The following is a 25,983-nucleotide window of genomic DNA, read 5'->3' as shown; positions in this document are numbered from 1 at the left end:
ATAGTAAAATAATTAAGAATTTTAAAGTATTAAGGTAAAGCCCTGAACTTATACTGTTTGCCATTGAAATCATAAAACATTAGGAAAGATATTTTTCACAGGAGCTTTGTTATATAATTTATCATTTTCATTATATCTGATTGGTAAAAATAATTTATCTAGTTTTTACCCATATTTGTGTATTTGAAAATGTTATTCTTTTAGGTAAATGCATAATCTTACCTGATAAATATGAAAAGGATAATTTAAAATATCTCATAATTTTAAATTTTTAATGTTAATATTTTAATCAGACAGGAATAGGGTTGGCTTTAATAGTAGTAATTTGTTTTTAGAAGTTTAAAGCAATTTAATGAGGAAATTTGATTTCATATGGATCTAGTAGATGGCAAATTATTATTTTTATTACTGGTTTAATATATTCATTAACATTACTTTTTTTAAAAAAGAAAATATTAGCTATTTGTAGTATATTATAATAAAAATTATAGAAACAGTATATTATTATTAGATAACAAAGAAAATCACAGTAGTGTTATATTTTTTATTTTTTCAAATTTGGTTGAATAGTATAATAAATACCATTGGAAATTCTTCATAGGAAATTCAGATTCAGCACATAATCATCATTATAGTCACTAACAAGTTTTATGCTATGTATTTCAGATTTTTACTATAGATTATTTATACTAGTGTGAAGTCAAATTTAAGGACATGTATTTTTGTTATTTAATAAATAAATGATAAGTAACCTTTCTGAGAAAAAGATGTAAAATATTTACATATACTTTGGTATGTATATCTATATTAATATGTCTATATATAATCTATCATTATATATTTATAATCTATCACATATATTTACATATGTTTTATTTTCGTGTATAAAATTCATTGGAATGTATTATTTTAACAGTTGTGGCTCTTTTGAAATATGTTTAATTTATAAAAAGTTTTATATTGTTTATGGGGACCTAGATTTCTAGTCCTTACTCAGCTACTGCTTAGTTTTTTTTGGCTTTAAAAAGTCACTTAAAGAAGCTGAGAATCAGCCGGGCAAGGTGGCGCATGCCTGTAATCCCAGCGGCTGGGGAGGCTGAGGCAGGAGGATCTCAAGTTCAGTTAGCCTCAGCAACTTAGCGAGGCCCTAAGCAACTTAGTGAGACCCTGTCTCTAAATAAAAAAAATATAAAAAGGGCTGGGGATATGGCCCAGTATTTAAGTTCCCCTGGGGTTCAATCCCCAGTTCCAAAAAAAAAAAAAAAAGCCAAGCATCAGTTTCTTCATCTGTGAAATAAGGGGGTTGGACTAGAAAATCTCTTAAGTTTCTTCTAGTTTTTGATTATATGAATAAGTTAATTATAGACCAAAGTGGTAGTAAAAATATAATTAATTTTTTAATTGCTCCTATTTTATATTTCAATCCTTAATGAATAATTAGAGCAACACAAGTATTATCAATAATATATTAGTTAGAACTAGAGCTATGTAAAGAGATTTCTTTTGATTCAGTTGATGTGTCATGTAAATAATATGCTTTATTAGAATGTTTAGGTGATAAGTTTAGAGCAGCTGTGAGAGGACATAAACTATCAGTCTATAGAAAAAACATCAGGTTCCAAGCTAGATGTCACCAAAATCAAGGCAGGAAAGGCTTTCCAGTGTTCTTCGATGATGAAATCCAGGCCAGAGTTTCCATAAGGCAGATAAGACAGAGGCAAATCTATCTTCAGGTATGAGGTGAGGAGGAGAACAGGTGGGATACAGTTGAGTGTAAGGAGAACATATATATATATAATGTGTGTATATTTGTGTGTGTGTGTGTTTACTAATTTTTATGAAAGTGACGATTAACATCTAAATGCATTTTGTGAAAAATTTTCCAAGATACAATTTGAAATGTAAGCTGCCCAATTTTCCTCTTAGAACTCTGAGGCTGGGTTTCTCAACCTTAAGACTATTGACATTTTAAACCAAATAATTATTTGTTCTTAGGGGTGTCCTGTACATTGCAAGATGTTTAACAGCATCCTTAGTCTTTTCCCACAAGATGTGAGTAGGACTGCCTTCCCTCTCCCCAAGTGGTGACAACTAAAAATATCTATAGATGTTGTCAAAAGTCTCCTTGGGGGACAGATTACCCCTGGTTGAGAACCACTGTTCTATAGCATAACACTATCTTCTCCAGGCCTCACCTTAGATAAAACTATGCCTGGTTCAGACACTATCTGTAAATCCATATCTGATAACCTATATAGGTTTGTCAACAAGGAAACTTTTTTATGTGTCTGTAAAAGATCTGAAATAAAGTGTTGGCATGTAGAGCCAAAAGTTCGATTAGATCCCATGAGTATTGCCAAAGTTACCTACACATGGCCTTCTCTCCAGGAAATTAATCTATTCCTTCCCATATATGATGACATTCATTATATTCTTATTTCTTTTAGCTAATGCCTCCTCTAATCCCCATATCCAAACCCACAACATAATTTGGGTTCTTGCTGAAAATTTATGCCAATTTACATTCTAACATAATTTGGAGAAGTGGACATTTCCCAAACAATGTATCTACTTCTATCCTGGGTCACAAGTGCATTTGTCATTAGATGTGGCACGATTGAGGAAAATATGTGGTTTAACAATTTGTGCATACTCCCACTGTTTGCACTTGCAGAATTTAAGTAAAAGGAAATGTGTTAAACATAAGTGATATGGTAATAAAAGAAATGACAATGTATAATTGGGGTATCTCTTACTCTTGCAATTTGGTCTGTTAAGAAAAATAGAGTGTTCTCAGAGTCAAAGCAATGACTTTGTAAAATCCTTAGTTTCTCATATGAAATTGAGAATTCTGCATGTACTTTGAGAGAGAGAGCTTTGGGAAATTCTAAACTTTATAAAACTGTTCTTGATAAATAATATAAAATTGGAGATAGATATGAGCTATCATACCATTTACAAAAAAAATTAATTGCTCTATTCCTTTATGAAATAATTTTCATATTTAATCATTGAATAAATTATATCAGTATCTTGTGTTTGTTTTTGCTAATTAAGAGATTTTTTAAGCACCAACTGGGTACAGAATACCATATTGGACATTTTTAAGAAGCATAAAATTAGACAGCCAAGTTCCAGTGGTTTGCTGGATACAGTTACAACTACTCTGGAGGTTAAGGCACTTAATATGTAGCCTTTGCTGATTGCCCAGGTGTAAATGTACTCCCTTTATAGCTGATTTCAAGCTATTAAGATGATGCAGTGTCGCTAAACTTGAGCTGAATGAAGATTCACATAATTGGTTTCACCTAGCCAGTGAGCCTGTTCCAGTACACTGCAGTAACAATTTCTGACCTCACAGACCTCATGGTCTTTTTAGGTAGCTGGAAGACAATTAAAGTAGTATATAGAGCAATTAATCTTCAAATGTGAGTTAGTAGAGCACGAAAGGAACAAGTAAATGTCAAAAGGTGCTGAACAGAAATGGCAGCAAAACCAGTTAGATTAATTATTTGAAACACTTCCTTGGTGTTGAGCCTGTTTTTTTAAGGCCTGGAGAGAATTAACCTATTCTAGGCCTAAAAAAAGGCGGGGGGGGGGGGGGGGGGGGGGGGGGGCAAACAAAAACCTACAGGTAGATATAAGCTTTTTCCTTAGGGTAAGCAAGGAAACAGAGTTGTTTTAAATAGAAGACTCATTGGAAAGAGACAGGAATTAAGATTTGGGGGGAAAAGAAATAATGACTGACCAATTAGAACAAATTTTTAAAAATCTAATAAAATTTAAAAAAAGAAATAATGACTGTTCATAAAATATTAGGCTAGGAAAAAACAGAGTTGGCATTGCACATTCTTCCTGATCAGAAAATTCCCATAATAAATGAATTTATAACAATTTGCAAGATATTTCAAAATAACTAGAAGAGTCTGAAGGTTCCCAACACATAAAAATAATAAATGTTTGGGAGACAGAAATGTTAATTATCCTGATTTAATCATTACATATTATGTACATACATTGAATTATTGTACTGTACATCATAAATACATACAAATGAGTCAATTAAAAACTCTTAATGGTCAGATAGTAAAAAGTATTTGAAAAGTATTATTTTTTAGCTATATATAGTTGGGGAGATTAGAGATTAAAAAATAAGGAAAATATGTTATTCTGTACCCAGAGTGATGAGTGTTTTGACAATAGAAATGTGAAGAGAAGCTGGGTGCCATGGCAAACACCTATAATCCCAGCAGCTCAGGAGCCTGAGGCAGGAGGATCAAGGGTTCAAAGCCAGCTTCAGCAACAGCAAGGTGCCAAGCAACTCAGTGAGACCTTGTCTCTAAATAAAACACAAAACATGGCTAGAGATGTGGCTCAATGGTCAAATGCCCCTGAGTTCAATACCCGGTACCAAAAAAAGAAATGCAAAGAGAGTACCACGTTGAATTTGTCAGGTGGTGTGAAACAGCAGCAAAGAAAGAGGCAAAAGTAATGAGAACAGTAACATGGCAGATATATAAGAGACCTGGGAAAGATGCCTCTGTTAGCAGTAAGGGGATCAGTTCCTTCTTAATTTACTGTATTGCAAAGATAATATGTATGAGATAAAAGGGTTAGAAAAAGGTTGGGGGCTATAATAGAAAGAGTTATTGGGAATCATCTCCTTAATCAAAATGATACAATTTAAAGAATTCTAGAAGAATCTTTAAAATCTAACCCCTTTGAAGATATGCCAAAGGTTCCAATTCAGTCATGCCTCTTTTAAAATAGATTGAACTTTAGAGTATGTAGTTTAGAACTGACTTTATGTAATATACAGTTTCTTCCTTGATAGTATTTCACTCGATTTATAATTTTCAATTTTAGGTTGTGGCACACAGCCTGTTTGGGAAAAGAAAATGAAATAATGGTATTTGGTGGGAGCAAAGATGATTTACTTTCCTTGGATACAGTAAGAAATCTTATATCTAAATGTTTTTTTCTGGGTAATTATGTTACTCAAACTAACCACCTACCCAACAAGAATACTGCTATTTTTTAATACTGCAAAATATGAAATGTTACTTTGTCAAATGATGAAGGAGTGGCTTTTGTAAAACATTTCAGGAGTTTTTGGATTTACAAATCCAAATAGGCCTATTATTTCATTAGTTAAGTTACTACAAAAAGCTTTTCCCTTGATCCTTTTCTTTTTATTCTTTGAGCAAGACCTTGTCTCAAAATAAAAAATAAAAGAAAGGACTGGGGATGTAGGTCAGTAGAGTAGGACACCCTTAGATATAATCCCCAGAAATTAATTAATTAAAATATTAAAACCACAATTTGGGGCTGGGGAGATAGCTCAGTCCGTAAAGTGCTTGCCTTGCAAGAACAAGGCCCTGGGTTCAATCCCCAGCAACACACACACACAAAAAAAAAAAATCCACAATTTGGCACTTAAACAGTAAAATTTTTGCCTACGTTGTACAAAGTCCCATGGCCACAAAAGAAAGCAGGGGTGATGGGGATGGTGGCAAATTTATGTTTTGTCTTCTCTTTTTTGTCACTAGAAATCTTTTTTAGATGACAAAGTTTAAATTATGACTAAAATCTTGGGCTGGGATACCGTGCCTCAGTGGTGTGTGCTCACCTAGCAAGAGTGAGGCCCTGGGTTCGATCCTCAGCACCAATTAAAAAATAAAATAAAGGTATTATGTCCACCTACAACTAAAAAATATATTTAAAAAAAAAAAACCTAAAATCTTGATCACAAATTATGAAATTCTAAAGATTTGAAAGGATTGTCGAAATTTTCTGTTAGACCCTTGTACCATATTAATTTTTAGATTACCAATTTTTAAAAATTTTTTTTTAATTTTTTATTGTAAACAAATGGAATACATGCTGTTTCTATGTTTGTACATGGCGTAAAGGCATACCATTTGCGTAATCATAAATTTACATAGGGTAATGTTGTTTGATTCCTTCTATTATTTTTTCCCAGATTACTAATTTTTAAATCAGTAATTCTCAGGGAACTAAGGGGTGTAACTCAGTGGTACAGTACTTGTCTAGCATATGCAAGGGCCCTGTTTTTGATCTCTAGCACCACAAAAGGAGCTACCTTGAAAAGGGAGATAGGATAAAGAAGAGTTTTGCTTTTTTTATGTTTGTGTATGTGTGTGTGTGTGTGTATCATATATATCTCCTTGTCTGTGTACATGCATATGTGTGTTACTAACCAGAGATATTTATATCTTTTACATGTATAAAATAAAATAAATCATTCTATTATTAACTCAATGTTATTTTTATAAAAATACCTGATAAGACTTTTCTTTTATTATTAGGGTCACTGTAATGATTTATTGATCTTTCAGACACAGCCTTATTCACTACTAAGGTAAGCAAATCCAGTATTTTTTTATATATATGCTATGAATATATCATTTTTCTTCCTTCTCTTTTGGAGGAGCTATATTTTTCAGGTAGTTTATATGACTTGAACTTAAGAAAATATTTATATCTTTTTATAGTATAATCAAATTTATATTGGTGAATCATACACCAGCATGAGTTTTTTAAATTAAAACACACAGCCAGGCGTCATGGTGCAGACCTATAATCCCAGAAGCTCAGGAGCCTAAGACAGGAGAATCATAAGTTCAAGCACAGCCTTAGCAATTTAATGAGGCCCTAAGCAACTTAATGAAACCCTGTCTCAAAATTAAAAAAAATTAAAAAAAAAAGGACTGGGGATGTAACTCAGTAGTAAAGCACCCCTGGGTTAAATCTCCAGTACCCAAAAAAGAAAAGAAAAAGAAGAGAAGAGAAGAAAAGAAAAATAAAAAGAAAGAAGAAAGAAAAAGAAAAAAAATATACAGAACAATCACATTTTTGTTTTGTTTATGAAATTGCTTTTACTTCATATGGTAATATTAAGCTTACTGTATTTCCTCCATTCTGAATCTTTCAAAAATATTTTAACTTCTGAAAATCAGAATGTGTCATATTGATCTATCTCTATATACCACACACACATATATACATTCATACATTTAACATAGCAGAACTTTTTTTGAACCTCAAAGCCATTTTTAAGTTGGTAGTATGACTTATACTTTCTTGGCTCCTATGCTCTTGCTCTAAAAGGAGTATTCAGCAGGTAAGGTGGCACAGCCCTACAATCCCAGCTGCTTAGGAGGCTGAGGCAGGAGAATCAAGTTCAAAGCCAGTCTAGGTAACTTGAGACCTTGTGTCACAATTAACTAGTTTATTAGTTAATAGGTCTGGAAATGTAGCTCAGGGGTAAAGCACTAGTAGCCCAAAAAGAAAAATAAATAAATAATGTATGTTTTGGTTAGCTTTTTTGCTGCTATGACCAAAAGACCTGACAAGAACAATTTTAGAGGAGGAATGCTTTATTTGGGGCTCACAGTTTCAGAGGTCTCTGTCCACAAATAGCTGGCTCCACTGCTTAGGGAGAACATCATGGCAGAAGAATGTGGTAGAGGAAAGCAGCTCAGGACATGGTCACTAGGAAGTAGATAGAAACAGCTCCTCTCTCCAGGGACAAAATATGTACCCCAAAGGGATATCCCCCAATGACCCACCTCCTCCAGCCATATCCTACCTGCTTACAGTTACCACACAGTTAATTCCTATCAGGGCATTAATGCACTGATAAAGTTAAGGCTCTTGTATCCCAGTCATTTCACCTCTAAACTTCTTGCATTAGCTCACACATGAGCTTATGGGAGACACCTAATATCTAAAGCACAATAACATGCAAGGTTGTAATCCAGCTATTTGGAAGGCTGAGGCAGGAGGATTAAAAATTCAAGGTCAGCCCAGGTAATTTAGTGAGATCCTATCTCAAAATAAAATCTCAAAACAGGACAAGGGATATTAGCTCAATGGTAGAGCACTTGCCTAGCACGTGCAAAGCCCTGAGTTCAATCCCCAATAACTAACACGCACACGCGCGCGCACGTACACACACACACACACACACACACACACACATGAAATATATATACAGAATTTACTGGGAAGTTTTTTTTTTTTTTTTGGCCTTGACAGTTGGGAGGAAGGATTTGAAAGAAGTCAAAGAAGTTAAAGTTGCCGAGTGAATAGATGTGGATATTTTATGCAGTGAGAACACCTTGGGTGAAGTCATATGAGGAGGGGGAGAAAGAGGAAGAAAGATGACATGCTGTAATTCAAAGAGTATACTGTAACTTCCAAATGTTCTTCAACTTGAACCACTCAGAAACACTGGACTAGCTCAAACTGAAAATTTCTGAAGTCTTTCTTGACTGTTCCTTGTCTTAGTGTGATAGTTCTCAAAGTTGTCTGCATATTAGAATCTCATGGGGAGCTTCAAAAACTATTAATACCTGCTTTCTACCCCCAGGCATTTTTATTTAATTGGTCTATGATGTGGCCTATACATTAGAGACTTTGAAAGATCTTAGGGTAATTCTGATATGCAGACAAGTGTCAAACCACTACTATAAATATAATGGCTTATACTATTACTATTACTCAACTTTTACTTTGACCTTTACTCTCCTTAACTAGTTTGCAAGTTCTTTCTTTCTTTCTTTTTTTTTACTTTCTGGCAAGCTTTATTTCAAGTGGTTTACATAATTTTCTCCTCAAATTTTACCAGATTTTTTTTAAAAATTTCATTTATTTTTATTTTTATAGATTGCATTTTGATTCATTGTACACAAATGGGGTACAGCTTTTTGTTTCTATGGTTGTATACTGCAAGTTCTTTTTTAAAAATATTTTTTAGCTATAGTTAGACACAATACCTTTACTTTATTTATTTATTTTTATGTGGTGCTGAGGATTGATCCCAGTGCCTCACACAAGCCAGGCAAGTGCTTTACTACTGAGCTACAACCCCAGCCCAGCAAGTTCTTCATATACAAAAATTAAGAAATATTTAAGTGCCCATCTGGAAAGGAACTGTACTATGAAATGAAAAGGCATGACTAAGAGAGGAAGAGTTTGTTTATATAGTGATGGGAAGAAACCAATAGGAACTAAGTTATTGGAAACAAATGACAATGAAAGAAAAATTGGCATCATCTTAAGAAAGTAGATTTTAGCAAACAAATTAGTCCTTTACTGGAGGAATGATACTTTTCTTTTAAAATAGAGGAAAAATAAGAAAGTATGGGAATAAAGACAGAAACATTTATTGATTGGGGACAGGGTACTGAGCAAGTTTTAGTTATTAAAGTGAGGTCATTTGATAAGAAAAAAGAGATGAGGATATGAACTTAAGAAGGATAGGGGATATTTGAAAAGGTACTGAGATGACTGCAAGAAGATGCTGAACAAGGATATTTAACACAGTAATTCTCAGCTCAGGTAGACTATATACAATATGTAGAGGTACCATGTCTGCAGAAACATAGTTTTCTTCAGCAGCCATATCACAGGTACAGAAAGGAGATGAGTTACTCAATTTATCCCTGACTTGAGTTTGGCCAGGGTAGTGTAACATAGATGAACCAGTATAGAAATGAGAGAAAGTAAAATGGCAGACAGCTGGATGGGCTTGCATCAAGGCTGAACTAAAGGTGAACACCAGTCTTTTGATTTCTTTATGTCATCCATGGTACTGAGTGCAGTGCTGTCTGTGAATGGGTACATGCCCTTTTGTTGCTGAACATAGTTGAATACATCAAAACTCAAATATAGCAAAAATTTAGTTGTATTTATTATTTGAAACCAATTGTCTTGTAACTGCTTGTCCACAGTGCAGTCAACATGATCATTTTATTTTATTTTATTTAAAAAAAATATTTTTAGTTGTAGATGGACACAATGCCTTTATTTTTATTCATTTATTTATATGTGGTGCTGAGAATCGAACCCAGTGCCTCACACGTGCTAGGCAAGTGCTCTGCCACTGAGCTACAGCCCCAGCTTCTATGATCATTTTATTTTAAATTTTAAGTCAGGAGACATTTAGCACTTACTATATTGAGACACAGTAGGACAGACACAATTATTCTTCTCACCGCATATGATCTAATGGACTATGGGATCAGCCCATTATTTATATTTATATATTTATATTTAAAACAGGGCTGGGGATGTAGCTCAGTGGTCTAACACCTCTGGGTTCAATCCCCAGTACCGGAAAAACACATACACACATATATATATTTTCTGTTTCCATTGGATTTAGATCAAATACAATCTCTGCAATAAAAATACATGACTATTATAATGTTTTATGAAAAAAAATCCTCTCATATTCCATAAAATACAAAAGAATTACAGCATCACATAAAATTTTTATAATGATTTTTATTTTATTTATTTTTATTTTTGAAGTGCTGGGGATTGAACCCAGGACCTTGTGCTTGTGAGGCAAGCACTATAAGGCTAGGGGTTTAGTTCAGTGATAGAGTACTTGCCTCCCCACCCCACACACACACCAAAAAAACAAAAAAAAAAAACTTAGCTATAAATAGTTTTATGCTATAATTTCAAGTTTAAAAACTAATGATTTTGTTATGTTTTATTTACAGGTCATGCCTAGACTGCATTGGTAAAAATGCTATCATCTTAAAAAGTCAAATATCTCTATTACCTCCTAAACTTCTGCAACAAGTACTCAAAAAAATAACATTTTGGACTGCAGCCAATCACCGAGAAGAACAAAGAGCCCAAAAAGAAGAAACAGAAAATAAGTATCAGTGGATCAGTAGCAATTGAATTGCTATATACTCTATGTATACCTAATACACTTAAACATTTTAATCAGAGTATACATCCCCCCCCCAATAATAGGCTTTATTTAAAGGATAAAATATGAAACAAAAATGCTCTGTTAAAGTGATTATATAGCATGGAATACACAGAAATGAGATGTGAATTCAGATTATATTTGTAAACCAGTTTCCTTATAATCTACAGAAAAATATGCTTTCTGAAAGTAAGTACAGTTATAACAGATATTAAATCAATGTGTACTCTTTACTGGAAAGATTATGCAAATTTGAGAATAAGAAATTACCCTAAGGACTTCAGAAATCCCCCAACCTAACTGTAAATGTGTATATAAAACATTACATATCAACTTTCAGAAAGATAAATTTTCTCAAGTCACTTTAAAATTACCTGTGTCCTATAATAACTTAGTTATTTAAAAACTTCTCCTTAAATAACTAATTCAGCTGGTCAAAAATTATAAAACAGGCAGGTGCCAGTAGGTTATTAAGTATTGAACTTCAGCCCCTTTAGCACTTACACAGTAAAGTGTTCTTAGGCAACACTGTAACTTTTCCTCACCTTTGTGTGGGGAAATACATGTCTTCAATTCTGACTCCAGCTAAGTTATTTAGTTTGTTCAGTTTTATATATGTAAGACCAAGTTTTAATGTATATAAAGTGAAGGTTTATTTTATCATACAGGCTTTGGAATATTGAGATGTGGTATATTTATTAACTTTTGAGACATGTTAAAATACATTTTGCCTTGGAAAAGTAATTTTTGTAAGTAATGAAATGGGGTGGTAATTTAGCAATTTGTGAAAAACCCTCAGTTTGACTCAGTCTGCTCTGTAGAGTTGATGTCCAAAATACCAGGAGGTTCAAAATCTAATGTTAACCCTTTTAAAATAAAAGTACTACCATCTATCCAGAAATGGAACCCTGTATCCATATTCCTCAAATGGTACTTTTGCCATAACTGAAACATTTTTCTTCATTTTATCATAGTCATGCCCTTCCATTGGCTTATTAGTTTCCAGTTAATTACTAAGAAGCTTTGTATATAAAACTATTCTCCACACTATCACCTCGCAGGTTGTTTTTGAAGTTTAAAATGTTAGGAAAATATATTTCTACATTGAAATATGTAATTTATAGTGAAAATTGTAGTTTGTAGTATCATTAAATTTAAAGTATATTTTATATATATACTGTATTTTGGATGTATAAAGCTTCTATTTATGTATTGAAATGTTTTATGTTTACATTTTTATTGTACAAAGACTATGGAGTTACTGTTTCATAATTTTTGTCAACGTGAACCAGTTATTAGAGGTGATTGTGCAAAAAAATTTAGTGTGAGTTTTAATTTTTTCTTACTGTGTTTAGTTAGCATATCAGATTCAGAAAATGAATCTCACAAGTTACACACATATTAAGAGAAATTATCTTGTTACTTTGACCTTCGTATCAGCATTTTATATTTAAGGCAAAAATATACCAAAACCTAATTGGATAGTGATGGATGACATTGAATGGAACAAACACCTTTTAAAATGACTTCTGGGTTATATGAATGCTTTCTCCAGTCCCTTATAAGAACACTTGTTTTTAATGATTTATTCAGAACATAAAAAGTTGGATTAATCCCCTCAAAATGCACACTTTTGTTTGGGCTTTAAAGAGAATGAAACCTATATATTACCTATAGCACATCAAACTAGTACTATTTTTATTTGACTTGATATATTGTGCCACTTCAAAAAGTTATGTGTCCTGAGGTAATCCAAAGTAGGAATGACTAGAATTCTGATCTTTAGTTTCATCTTCTGAAGTTTGGATTAAATCAGGGCTTCCCTGCTATTAGTAAGTTTTGAATTTCCATAGACTGAATGGTATTTCATTCCTTACTTTTTTTTTTTTAAACAAGTTGCAGATGCCATTTATTTGGTCCATAAGAAGAGTATATTCATTATTTGAGTTTTACAAAACATCACCTGATATTGTAACAAAACACAAAAATTGGTTTCTTACACAGACATACCAGGTAGCACAAAATTTGAAAATTTGAGTAAATTAACATTGTTTTACATTAATATACATAGTGCCTGTTTTAGTCAGCTTTTTCCACTGCTGCGACTAAATGATCTGACCCGAGGCAGAAAGGTTTATTTGAGGGCTCACAGTTTCAGAGGTCATAGTCCATAGAAGGCCGGCTCCATTCCTCGGGCTCTAGGTGACAGAACATCATGGCGGAAGAGTGGGACAGAGGGAAGCAGCTGGCATCATCAAGAAGCAGAGAGAGAGAGAGAGACTCCACTCTCCAGATAGAAAATATATACCCCATAGCACACCCCCAGTGAGCCACTCCCTCCAGTCACACCCTACCTTCTTCCAGGTACCATTCAGTTAATCCCATCAGGGATTAATCCACTGATTAGGTTGACTCAGTCATTTCTCCTCTAAACCTTGCATTGTCTCACATGTGAGCTTTTGGGGGGACATCTCACATCCAAGTCATAACAGTGCCCATTAACATTTTTTAAAAAGTTTCAATGGATAGCACTTGATATTTCTTTGAATCTGTTTCAGTTAAGAGTATGAAAATGGTTAGATATAGGCTAAAAATAATTCTTCTAGCCAAAAATAAAGGCATAATATTTATAAACAAGTACCAACTTTACTAAACCACAATATTTTTGAACTATTAAATGATATCTGAGGGTATTTACATTAAAAAGGCAACATGCATTGTGGTGTTTCATCTCATGACTGGTTATGCACACACTTTGTTCAAAGGATTTTAAAACTATACTCTTTCAATACAGCATATTTCAATGTTCTAATAATTCTAGCAAAATGAAAGCTTTCAGAGGGAGCAGAATCATTTTGTTTTATATTGTTGTGCTGTGGGGATAGGACCCAGGGTTTCATACATGCTAGGCAAGGCACTCCCTACTGAGCTATACTGCCAGCCCTACAAACATGTTTAATGTCCAGATATTTTGGTATTTTCCAGCTATCTTTCTTTTATTGATTTTTAGTTTAATTCTATTGTGATCTGAGATGATCACAATATATGAATTCTCTTATTCTAAATTTGTTAAGGCGTGTTTTATAGCCCAGCTTGTGTTTATCTTCACGAGTATTCCAGTGAACCTGAAAAGAGTACGTTTTCTGCTGCTGTTAGATGAAATGATCTATAGATATTTGTTACATCCATTTGAGTGATGGTGCTGTTGAATTCAACTGTCCTGACTGAGTTTTCTGCCTGCTAGATCTAGTTCTGATAGTGAGGTATTAAAGTCCCCACCTACAATGGTGGATTTATCTATTTCTTTTTGTGGTTCTCTAGTTTTTTTTCTCACATATTTTAACAGTCTTGTCATTAGGCACATATACATTAAGGATTGTTACATCTTCTTGGATTGATCCTTTATCATTATGTAATACCCTTCCTTATCCCCGACAGTTTTCTTTGCTTTGAAGTCTGCTCTGTCTGAAATTAATAAAGCTATCCCTACTCTCTGTTAGTGTGGTGTATCTGTCTTCATCCTTTACCTGTAATCTATATGTATCTTTAAATTTAAAGTGAGTTTCTTGTTAATAACATATAGTTGTCTTGTTCTTGATCCTTTCTGACAATCTCTTTTAAAGGGTACCTTTAGACCATTGATATTTATAGCAACTTTTGATATAGTTAGTTGACTACCATATTTGTCACTGTCTTCCTTCCTTTCTTCTTCTTCTTCTTCTGACTCAGGGATTTGCTAATTTACTGAGGCTGGCCTCAAATTTGTAATCCTCCTGCTTCCACCTCCTGAATCACTGGGATTACAGCCATGGGCAATCTACCACACCCAACTATTTGTTACTGTTTTCTATCTGTTGCCCTTGTTGTTTCTGTTTTTGTCTGCCATGCTTTTCCTGCATTTTGTAGTTTTAATTGAGCACTTCATTCTGCTTTCTTACCTTTCTTAGCCTATTAATTACACTTTGTTTTTTCAGCTTTTTTCATTGTTGCCCTAGTCCTTATATATTTACAACTAACCTAAGACCACTTTTAAGAAATACTAGTACTTTGCAAAACCAAAATGTTCCTGATTTCTCCTGTTGCCGAAAGCTCTGTCCTTGTCCCCAATGCCAATTAACGCCAATTTAATAATGAGTACATCATTTTGAGAAAAAGGAAAAATTTGTTTTATTGCTTTGCTAGCAAAGGAGAAACACAGGGGACTCCTGTCCCTGAGACTGTGAGAACTTCTAACATTTCCTGCAAGGCAGGTCTACTGGCAATGAATACCCTTAGTTTTCGTTTGTGAGAAAGTTTTTATTTCTCCTTTACCTTTGAAGGATAATTTTGTGCAAACCACTCTACTTGGATTTTTGGTTCTTTCAATATTGTAAATATTTCACTCCATTCTCTTCAGGTTTGCCTTGAAGGAGTTAAAATTTAAGTGCCCATAATTAAAGCACAGAATCTGTAGTCTAGCAAATGAACTTAGGAAAAGAAACAAAGAGGGACAGGCCTGAGGCCTGAACATACCTAAACAAGCCTAAAATAAGACTGCAAAAGCATCAAAAACTAACTGGCCATGGAGGATAAACAATCTCCACAAGGCTGTGGACCATCTGGTGTTACCCACTTTCCCCCTTCTTCCCTTTTCTTTAAGGTTAACTTGACCCCTGCTAACCAAAATAAACTGCCCTACCACATTGCTGGAATGTCAATTTGCACGTACTACTTGCTGATATAATCATGCGCCGAAATTAGCCCGCTTATGTTTGAATCAGCCAATTATGTGTACCCGCGCCAAACTCCCTAACTTTTCCTATATAAACCCCTGACTTCTGAGCCTCGTGGTCAACTCCTCTATCTCCTGCGTGAGATGCGTGTTGGCCCGGAGCTCCGCCATTAAATAGTGCCTCGTGCTTTTGCATCAAGCCGGTCTCTCGTGTTTCCTGGAGCGCGCTATCCTGAGACTCGAGTAAGGGTCTCCCTTTTTGAGGGGGGGCCTACAGCCTGGTTTCTGAGGAGAAGTTGAATGTAATGATGTAATGCTGTTTCTGCTTCTGGGGCTGTTGCTGCTACTTCCTCTTTCTCCCCTCTTCTCCCCTCCCCTCCTCTCCTCTCCTCTTTCTCTCTCTTTCTTTTTAATGCCCCAGAGCATGAGGGTACATGGTAGGCACTCAACCACTAAGCTATACCTCCAGCCCCAGATTTCTTACCTTTGCTTCTCTGGCTTTCAAGATTTTTGACCTTCTCAAATTTGGATATAATATACCTAGGTGTAATTTTGTTTTGTTTGCATTTATCTTCCTTGGTATTCTCTAAGCTGCCTGGATCTGTGATTTGGTGTCTAACATTAATTTGGGGACTTTCTTAGTATTTATTGCTTCAAGTATTTCTTCTGTTCCTTTATCTCTTTCTTTTCTTTCTGTTCTTCCTATTCCACATGCATTGCACTTTTGTAATTGTGCCAAAGGTACTGGATATTCTGGAGGTTTTGGTGTAGAGTTTTTGTTTTGCTTCATTTTGTTTGTTGTTTTTTGTTTTTTCAGTTTGGAAAGTTTTATTGACATCTTCTCAAGCCCAGAAAGTCTTTCCTCAGCTATGTCCAGTCTGCAATTAGTTTATCAAAGACTTCCTTCATTTTTGTTCACGAACATTTATTTTTGGTTGCTTCCTAAAATTTCTCTCTTACTCTCTGCTTACGTTACTCATCTGGTTTTGCATGTTGCTTACTTTGTACATCAGAGGCCTTAGCATACTAATCATAGTTATTTTAAATTCCTAGTCTGATTACTCCAACATCTTTGCCATATCTGAGTCTACTTTCAATGACTGCTGTTTCTTCAAACTGGGTTTTTTACTTTTAGTATTGTCACTGCAGGAGGGTCTGAGTTCCTGGAGATGAGCGGGGTTCTCAATTCAAGATGAGTGGGGTTCTTTTTTTTTTTTAAACTGAGGATTGAACCCAGGGGTGCTTAATCACTGAGCCACATCCCCAGCCCCTTTTAATATTTTATTTAGAGACAATGTCTCACTGAGTTGCTTAGGGCCTTGCTAAGTTACTGAGGCTGACTTTGAATTCACAATCCTCCTCCCTCAGCCTCCTGAACCCCTGGGATTACAGTCCCATGCCACCACGCCTATCATGAGTGGGGTTCTTGACAAACATTGCAGAAATGAATTTAAGGATGTGTCAGAGGTACAAAGATTTATTTAGGAAAGCAGGGACACATTCGAGGGAGAATGCAGATCATCTCCAGAGTGAGAAGCAGCCACCCCTTGGTGGAAACAGCTATCCCTCTTGATAGAGGGATAGATGGTAGCTAAGGGCTATTCTAGAGGCAGAGTTAGGACAGAGGTACACAATTTCCGGCCAGTTTTCCCTGCAATTGCACATTGCCCTCACATCTTGTTACTTTTGGGGACAAGGACGTGGGACAAGGCCATGGGCCAAGGTTTTGGGCTGGATTGCTCAGGAGTGGCTCATTTTGCATTCCAGTGGTTCTTGGGCATTTCCTGCATTTCAGTGGTTTATGGGTTCTTTTCTCTTGAGACTTGATATGCTGTTTTCCCCTCCGTGTCCCCAAATTTCTATCTCAGTATGTCTTGTAATTTTAAAAATTGAACTTTAGACATGATGAGTTGACTGAAGGAAACTGCTAAACAGGCCATTAGTGGGTGATAAATGGTCGTTAGTAAGGAGTGGGAAATGGGGAGCCTCTAGTCATAAGCCTTTGCTATTGAAATGTGCATGCACAATGCTTCTCATTTTTTCCCCTCAGGTGGGACAAGATGATTGGAGGGGGCTGGAATTAGTTATTTTCCTTTTGCCAGGTAGGTTAAGCTCTGATAGAAAAATTTCTCCTGGTGTGGGCCTTGTTAAGAAGACTGCTGTGGTTTATTTCAGAATGGTTCCTCTTCCCTCTCCCTGCTGGATGCACGAGGGGATTTTTCTATGATGTTTACTAGGTTCTTGCCCTAGTAGAACTCCGGAAGAAAAACCTTGCAGAAGTGTGGGACCATTCTATGACTAAACCCCCTGGAGTCTTTAATTTTCAGGCTTGTCGGTGCTGAGCCTCCAGTACCTCAGTTCCTATGTAGGCTTTCCTGTCCTAGCACTGGTTTCCCAGCCGGTTTCTGCTCCAGGGTGTCTGCCTTGGTAAATTGTGCTTCACTGAATCCACCTGTCTCTTCAGTTTGGAGAGCAGTGATTCGCTCTGTGACTTCACTTCTCTTATAGATCTAAGAGCAGCTGCTGATTTTTCAGGTTGTTTAGCTTTTAACTTATTGTTTGGATGGAGTGGCAGCTTCTGTATATATTTGTTTGTTTTGTGGTTTTTTTTTTTTTTTTTGGTACTAGGGATTGAACCCAGGGGCACTTGATCTCTGAGCTTCATCTCATTTGTTTTTCTCTTCTAAGACAGGGTCTCACTAAGTAGCTGAGGGTCATGCTAAGTTGCCAAGGCTGGTCTCAAACTTGTTATCCTCATACCTCGGCCTCCCAAGTCACTGGGATTATAGATGTGTACCACTACACCCAGCAAGAAACATATTCTTTAACTGAGGCAGGAGCACAGGGTTAAAATTTAAGTCAACAACTGTTGGAAGAGGATTCTGAGATTGACCAGACCACCACAAACCATCTTGAGATCACCAACTGTTATAATTCCTACTTACATACCTTTTAATGCCCACACTTAACCAAGTTTCCTTTAAAAGAAAAGCTGGGAATATTTTATATATATATATATATTTTTTTTAATTTGTTCTAATTAGTTATACATGACAGTAGAATGCATTTTGACACATTATACATAAATGGAATTATATCTTCTCATTATTCTGATTGTACATGATGTAGATTTTCACAGATCAGGTAATCATATATGCACATAGGGTAATAATGTCTGATTCATACTACCATTCCTACCCCCATACCCCCTCCCCTCCCTTCACTCCCCTGTCTTGTCCAAAATACCTCTATTCCCCCCCCACACACACACACATGCATGCACACACCCACACAACTGCTTTATTGTGAATTAGCATCCACATATCAGAGAAAACATTTGGCCTTTGGTTCTTTGGGATTGGCTTATTTTGCTTAAGGGCTGGGAATCTTTATAAAAAGACATCTATCACTCTTGAGATGGCCCACATTCTTCCTTGAAGTTTCCTTGTTTTTCTCCAAAAAGCATGTATCTATTGAGATCATCCTCTTTGTCCCTTGATTGTGTACCTAAAATGAAACAAACAAAAAACGAAATAAAAACCCGCTGCCTATGACTAATGCATGCTGAAATTCTTTTCCATCACATAAACTGAGAACCCTGCTGGTTCTGAGTCTGAGTTCCCCTTTCTCTCTGAGAACTCCTTGGACCCTTCTCCAGAGACACCTCCTCTCACCTGATGTTGGGGGATACCATATTAGGCACATTTTGATCCAATGTTTCAATAGGTAATGGACTGTGCATATGACAGTGGTCTCATAAGTTTATATTACCTACTGGTGTGGCTGTGTGTGTTTGTGTAAGTATACCCTGTGATGTTTGTACAACCATGGAGTCACTTGACAACACTTTTCAGAACATATCCTTAGTGTTAAATGACACTTGTCTGTATATAGCTTTTTAACATTTTTTTCTTTTTTTTTTTTATTAGTTCTAATTGGTTATACATGACAACAGAATGCATTTTGACACATTGTATACAAATGGAGCATAACTTCTCACTCTTTCTGTTCATGGTGCTGAGTCACAGCAGTAGTGTAATTATTCATGTACACAGGGTAATAATGTCTGTCTCATTCTATAGTCCCTCCCATCCCCACCAACCCACCCCTCCCCTCACTCCCCTCTGCATAATGCAGAGTTCCTTTGTTTTTCCCTACCCCCACACCCCTACTATGGATCAACATCTGCTTATCAGAGAAAACATTCTGCCTTTGATTTGGGGGGATTGGCTTATTTCACTTAGCATGATATTCTCCAGTTCCATCCATTTACCTGCAAATGCCATAATTTCATTCTTCTGTAAGGCTGAGTAATGTGCCATTGTGTATATGTACCACATTTTCTTTATCCATTCAGCTGTTGAAGGGCATTGAGGTTGGTTCCATAGTTTAACTATTGTGAATTGAGCAGCTATAAACATTGATGTGACTATATCACTATAGTATGCTGATTTTAAGTCCTTTGGGTATAAACTGAGGAAATGGGGTAGCTGGGTCAAATGGTGGTTCCATTCGAAGTTTTCTGGGCAATCTCCATACTGCTTTCCAAAGTGGTTGCAACAATCTGCAGTCCCACCAACAATGGTATGAGTGTACCTTCCCCCCACATCCTCACCAACACTTATTGTTGCTTCTATTCTTGATAATTGCATTCTGATTAGAGTGAGATGAAATCTGATAAACTTTGATTTGCATTTCTCTAACTGCTAGAGATGATGAACATTTTTTCATATTTTGTTGATCAATTGTATTTCTTCTTCTGTGAAGTGTTTGTTCAGTTTCTTAGCCCATTTATTGACTGGGTTATTTGTTTTTTCGGTGTTAAGTTTTTTGAGTTCTTTATATATCCTGGAGATTAATGCTCTATCTGAGGTGCATGTGGTAAAGATTTCCTCCCATTCTGTGGGCTCTCTCTTCATGTTCTTGATTGTTTCCTTTGCTGAGGAGAAGCTTTTTAGTTTGAATCCATCCCATTTATTGATTCTTAATTTTACTTTTTGTGCTTTAGGGTCTTTTAAGGAAGTCAGGTCCTAAGCCGACATGATGAAGATTTGAGCCTACTTTTTCTTCTATTATGGGCAGGGTCTCTATTCTAGTGCCTAAGTCTTTGGTCTACTTTGAGTTCATTTTTGTGCAGGGTGAGAGACAGAGGTTTAATTTCATTTTGTTACATATGGATTTCCTGTTTTCCCAGCACCAATTGTTGAAGAGGCTATCTTTTCTCCAATGTATGCTTTTGGAGCCTTTGTCTAGTAAGAGATATTTTTTAAAATTATTTTTTAGTTATCAGTGGCTCTTTTATTTATTTACATGTGGTGCTGAGCATCAAACCCAGGGCCTCAAGCGTGCCAGGCAAGTGCTCTACCACTGAGTCACAACTCTAGTCCCAGATAACTGTATTTATGTGAGTTTGTCTCTGTGTCTTTTATTTTGTACCATTAGTCTACATCTCTATTTTGATGTCAATACCATGCTGTTTTTGTTATTATTGCTCTGTAGTATAGTTTAAGGTCTGGTATTGTGATGCCTCCTGCTTCACTCTTCTTGTTAAGGATTGCGTTGGCTATTCTGGGTCTCTTATTTTTCCAAATGAATTTCATGATTACTTTTTCTAGTTCTAGGAAGAATGTCATTGAATGTTAATAGGAATTGCATTAAATCAGTATAACACTTTTGGCAGTATGCCCATTTTGACAATATTAATTCTGTCTATCCAGGAGCATAGGAGATCTTTCCATCTTCTAAGGTCTTCTTCGATTTCTTTCTTTAGTGTTCTGTAATTTTCATTGTAGAGGTTTTCTACCTCTTTTGTTAGATTGATTTCCAAGTAATTTTTTTTTGAGGCTGTTGTGAATGGGGTAGTTTCCCTAATTTTTCTTGCAGTAGATTCATTGCTTATGTATAGGAATGCATTTGATTTATGGGTATTAATTTTTTTTTTGCATCCCTAGGTGGGCACGAATGGGTATTGATTTTATATCTTGCTATTTTGCTGAATTCATTTATGAATTCTAGAAGTTTCCTGGTGGAATTTTCTGGATCTTCTAAATATAGAATCATGTCCACAACAAATGGTGATAATGAGTTCTTTTCCTATTCATATACCTTTAATTTATTTCATCTGTCTGATTGCTCTGACTAGAGTTTCAAGGACAATGTTGAATAGAAGTGGTGAAAGAGGGCATCCCTGTCTTGTTCTAGTTTTTAGAGGGAATGCTTTCAATTTTTCCCCATTTAGAATGATGTTGGCCTTGGGCTTATCATAGGTAGCTTTTACAATGTTGAGGTACGCTCCTGCTATCCCTAGTTTTTCTAGTGTTTTGAATGTGAAAAGGTGCTGTTTTTTGTCAAATGCCTTTTCTGCATCTATTGAGATAATCATATGATTCTTATCTTTAAGTCTATTGACGTGACGTTATGTTTATTGATTTCTGTTTGTTGAACCAAACTTGCATCTCTGTGTATATAGTTTTTTTTAAAAAAATTAGTTGTACATTGACATTATTTATTTATTTTTATGTGGTGCTGAGGATTGAACCCAGTGCCTCACACGGGCCAGGCAAATGCTCCACCACTGAGCCAAAGCCCCAACCCCTATATACAGTTTTTTGAGCAACTCCTGAAAAGATCTTTGGGATATCTGTAGAGCCTGGGTTTATGCTTCCACTTTGAGATATTCTGCTCATAATACAACTAGTTAATGTGTTTTACCGACTTTGTTTTCATTCTCATAAGTATAATATTAAGCCATACTCTTATGGCTTGATACATGTATAGAAATTAAAAGTGGTTATTATAGTGTTTTATTAAAGGTACACACACACTCAGTGTCAGTACACAACTTACAATGGTTCCACCTAGTGATATTTTTGTTTTATAGTGGTACAGAAGTGATCTGCATTCAGTAGAAATCATACTTTAAATTCTTAATTTTACTTTTCTGGGCTCTGGATATGTGATTCACACTTTCTTGCAATGCTGAGCAGTGGCAGTGAGCATCTGCTACTAGTCAGTCATGTGACCACCAGGGTAAACAATTGATGTTCTATGGTGCACTGTTGCTGCTGAAGCTATGATATTCAGTAATTAGATGCATTAAATGCATTTTTAATTTATGACAATTTCAACTTGCAGTGGGTTTACTGGGACATAACCCTATCCAAAACTGAGGAGCATCTGTACATATTTGACTCTAGATAAAACATGTATTAATTCATGCATCCAGAAATGTTATTTATTGTTCTGGATTCCATCTCCTAGATGCTGTGACCCCTTAAGATTCGAGGATAGAATGTAGTGTAGAAACTTACAATTCCATAGGAATGAAACAATGACCTAGTTCAAAGAGGGATTTCATAAGGATTTTGTTAAGTACGCCATTAGGAAGTATTCTTCAGTCGATTCCTGATTCCACATCTCTCTCATTGCTATGGTAACATATATGGTAACAAATATTTTCTGAGTGCTTCAGTTGGGGAAATAGAATTTAAAAGAAAATCTCTCAACCCAGAACACCTCTCCACAAAAGCAGGTAATGCAAACAGTTTTGGTTGTGGAATAAACATTAAACCAAAATGTGGTATCTATCACAGGCAATCTACTAAGAGATCACAAAGTCAAAAAAAAAACCTCACCTTTTTATACAGCCATGCAGAAACAGTTCAATATATACATGCTCTCAAGGTGAACAATAACTAGTTCTCAAATAAGACTTAACAGTACCATTTGTCACACATAGTTCATCCTAGATTCACCTGGTATTGAAGGTAACTGTTAATTAACTTTATCCAAAGGAAAAACAAACTTCTCATATTTTTGTGATAGGAGGTAGTTTTATAACTTGGATTACAAGCTCCTACTTCAAGTTTACAACCTAATAAGGGGAACCAACAATAATTATATGATGGTTTTAGTGATTCAGTGCTATGGAGAAGTAGAGGAAGCTAACAGTTTCTGACAGGGAAACTAAAAGTTGCCTGGGAGAACCTGGGTTTCCCTGAGAAAGTTCAAACTAAGTTTGAGAGGTGACAGATGATGTGGACTTCTAGGAATAGCGAAGAGTGAATGTGAAGGCCCTGAGCTACAAAGAGCTAAATGTGTTCCAAGAGTCAAGAGAATGCTAATCTAAACTGGAAGGAGCAAAGAACAGCCGTGAATTGGAACTGGAAGATAATCTGGGGCCAGGCCATGCTGGGTCCTGTACTCACCAAGATAAGAATTTTGAACTCTATCCCAAAAACAGTGAGAGCCAACTCAAAAGTTGTTAGTAAAGTTGAAGTTGGATAGAAGGAGTGAGAAATAGGTAGACAGGAGACATAAAGGGTGAGGTGGTGCACACCTGCAATCCCAGAAGTTCAGGAAGCTGTGGCAGAAGGATCCCTCAGCAATTTAGTGAGACCCTGTTTCAAAAGAAAAATAAAAGGGGCTGGGGATGTTGCTCAATGGTTAAGCTCCCTGGGTTCAACCCCCAATACCAAACCAGAAAGGAAGGAAGGAAGGAGGGAGGGAGGCGGGGAGGGAGGGAGGAAGGAACGAAAAGATTTTAACGATTTTAATTCAAAAATACTTCAAACTTTTCCAGGCTCTTTTCTCCCTAAGCCATTCTCCCTTGCCAGCCAGTTACTTCCCAATTCCTGGGAAATCTGTAAGTTTACTTGTGAATTGTTAATTAAACTCCCCCAATAAACAGATTAAGCAAGAGCAAATACGATGTCTTGAGGAAACGATAATTTAGGATACTTTTCCAGCGCTCTGATTAGATAAGGAAGACCATGCCAACCTGAGGATCGTGAGACTGACCAGACCACCATAAACCATCTTGAGATCGCCAGACTGGTGTCATTCCTGCATGCCTTTCCACAGTCACCCCTCACAAGTTTCCTTTACGTAGGAATGTATGTACATACTCACTGGGGATTGACCCCAAAGGAACCTCTGTACTACATCCCCAGTACTTTTTATCTTGAAAAAGTCTCACTAAGTTGCCTAGGGCCTAACTTATGGAGGCTGGCTTCAAACCTGAGATCCTCCTGCCTCAGCCTCCGAAGTCGCTGGAATTACGTGCGCCACCGCCACCACGCAAAACGTTTCCTTTAAAATAAGTGCAAGGGAACCATTCAAACCCGTCTCTCACTCTCAGAGATGGTCTGCATTCTCCCTTGAATGTGTACCTACTTTCCTAAATGACCTATGTCCCCGACTGGCACATATTGAAATTACTTTTCCTCTTATGTAAAGAACCCAACTGGTACTTTCTCTCCGGGAACTCTTCGGACTCTGCTTCAGAGACTCCTCTCCTGTCAAAATGAATTGATAAAGAATTGCACAGCTGCTTCACAATGAACTTTTCTAACCCCCAAATGTACTGAGCACAAATTCATCACACCGGTAAAGGGACTTTGCTCCAAGAAATCCTGGTGAATCACACTTGGTGAGCCTTGCACAAAACCAGGAGGATATAGCAGAGTTTCAACTGCTACCAAGGGATTTCTTTGTTGGAGGCTTAAATTAGTCGCATTAAGTAACTCTCTTCTGTGAGTTCATGTGAGCGTAAGGGCAGCAGAGAAAGTTTCAGACTATGAAAATTTAAGTTGGAAAAAATTGTTTTGTTGTTCAACGTATTGCTCTTCTGCATAGGAGTTTCAGGGTTAATATGGGGGAAGGAGGGCTAGTTTTGTGACCTAGTGGCAGAGCACTTGTCTAGCATGTGTGAGGCACTGGGTTCGATTCCCAGCACCACATATAAGTGAATGAATAAAATAAAGGTCCATCAACAACTAAAAAATATTTTTTTTAAAATGGGGAAAAGAGGGGACAATGAAGCACTCCGCTTCCACCGCGCAAATTCTAGAGGCACCATTAGATTAGGAATTTAAGATGTTTTCTATTCCAACCCCTTATTACTTTACAGGTGAGTTAGGTAGTATAGATAATTTGTAACTTCCTTTGGGTCTAACTTCAATGTATCATATAAGGAAAAAAAAAATGTTTTCCTTCTGGAGGCCTGTGCGGTTACAGTTTCAGACTCGCCTTTTAATACAATTCTTCAAACTGAGTGGCAGGGGCAGCAATAAAAATCAGAACGCCCGCGGAGCCTGCAGGGAGCCCAGGGGGCATCACTCAGTGAAGCAGCGGGCCACTGGTGTTGGGGTCACCCGGCCCAGGCGCCACCCTCGTGCCCGCAGAAGAGCGGGTATTTACTCTACCGGAGAAGCTAAGATTGGAAACTTACTGTTGAGCAATTTCGGTGCCTTGTCCAGGCTGTGAACCCTTAGAAAACATCCCTCAGTCAGAAAGGAGAAACTTCCCCAAAGAAAAAGGAATGCGCCAATCTGGCTAAACCTCAGCATATCTTTGCAGCTGCTTCAAAGTAGGGGACTCGGAGCGTGCCTGGACCTCGCCGGGCCACGCTGGCGTCCAGGCCCAGGCCCGGGGCAGCAGGGCGGGCTGCGGCAATCGCGGCGGCGGGAGGACCCGGCGCTGGGGGCGCTGAGCGCGGCCGCAATTCTGGAGCCCG

At 36.5% G+C, this 25,983-nt stretch overlaps 1 protein-coding gene and 1 long non-coding RNA gene across 6 annotated transcripts in view; one reads left to right on the top strand and one right to left on the bottom strand.

Annotated features, from left to right (window-relative positions):
• Positions 1 to 12,520, top strand: part of KLHDC1 (kelch domain containing 1) — a 48,828-nt gene extending 36,308 nt beyond the window's left edge. For 3 of the 5 annotated variants that reach the window (XM_079119071.1, XM_079119074.1, XM_079119073.1), the window contains 3 exons: positions 4,867 to 4,951; positions 6,330 to 6,382; positions 10,539 to 12,518. In XM_079119071.1, the coding sequence (XP_078975197.1) occupies positions 4,867 to 4,951; positions 6,330 to 6,382; positions 10,539 to 10,725 (325 nt within the window). In that variant the 3' untranslated portion in view covers positions 10,726 to 12,518. Of the gene's footprint in view, positions 1 to 4,866; positions 4,952 to 5,549; positions 5,688 to 6,329; positions 6,383 to 10,538 lie in introns of all 5 variants that reach the window. The other 2 variants (XR_013760476.1, XM_079119072.1) reach the window with 2 other exon arrangements.
• Positions 12,521 to 18,747: 6,227 nt separating this feature from the next.
• LOC306648869 lies at positions 18,748 to 25,866 on the bottom strand. Its single transcript, XR_013760515.1, has 3 exons — positions 25,699 to 25,866; positions 23,806 to 23,866; positions 18,748 to 18,974 (listed from the first exon to the last, which is right to left on the bottom strand). It is a non-coding gene; the product is annotated as an uncharacterized lncRNA (long non-coding RNA).
• Between the last annotated feature and the right edge of the window lie 117 nt (positions 25,867 to 25,983).

This window comes from Sciurus vulgaris, assembly GCF_902686455.1.
Source record: "Sciurus vulgaris genome assembly, chromosome: 2".
In the NCBI taxonomy this organism is placed as follows: Eukaryota; Metazoa; Chordata; class Mammalia; order Rodentia; family Sciuridae; genus Sciurus; species Sciurus vulgaris.
This window is presented reverse-complemented; position numbering and strand designations above follow the sequence as displayed.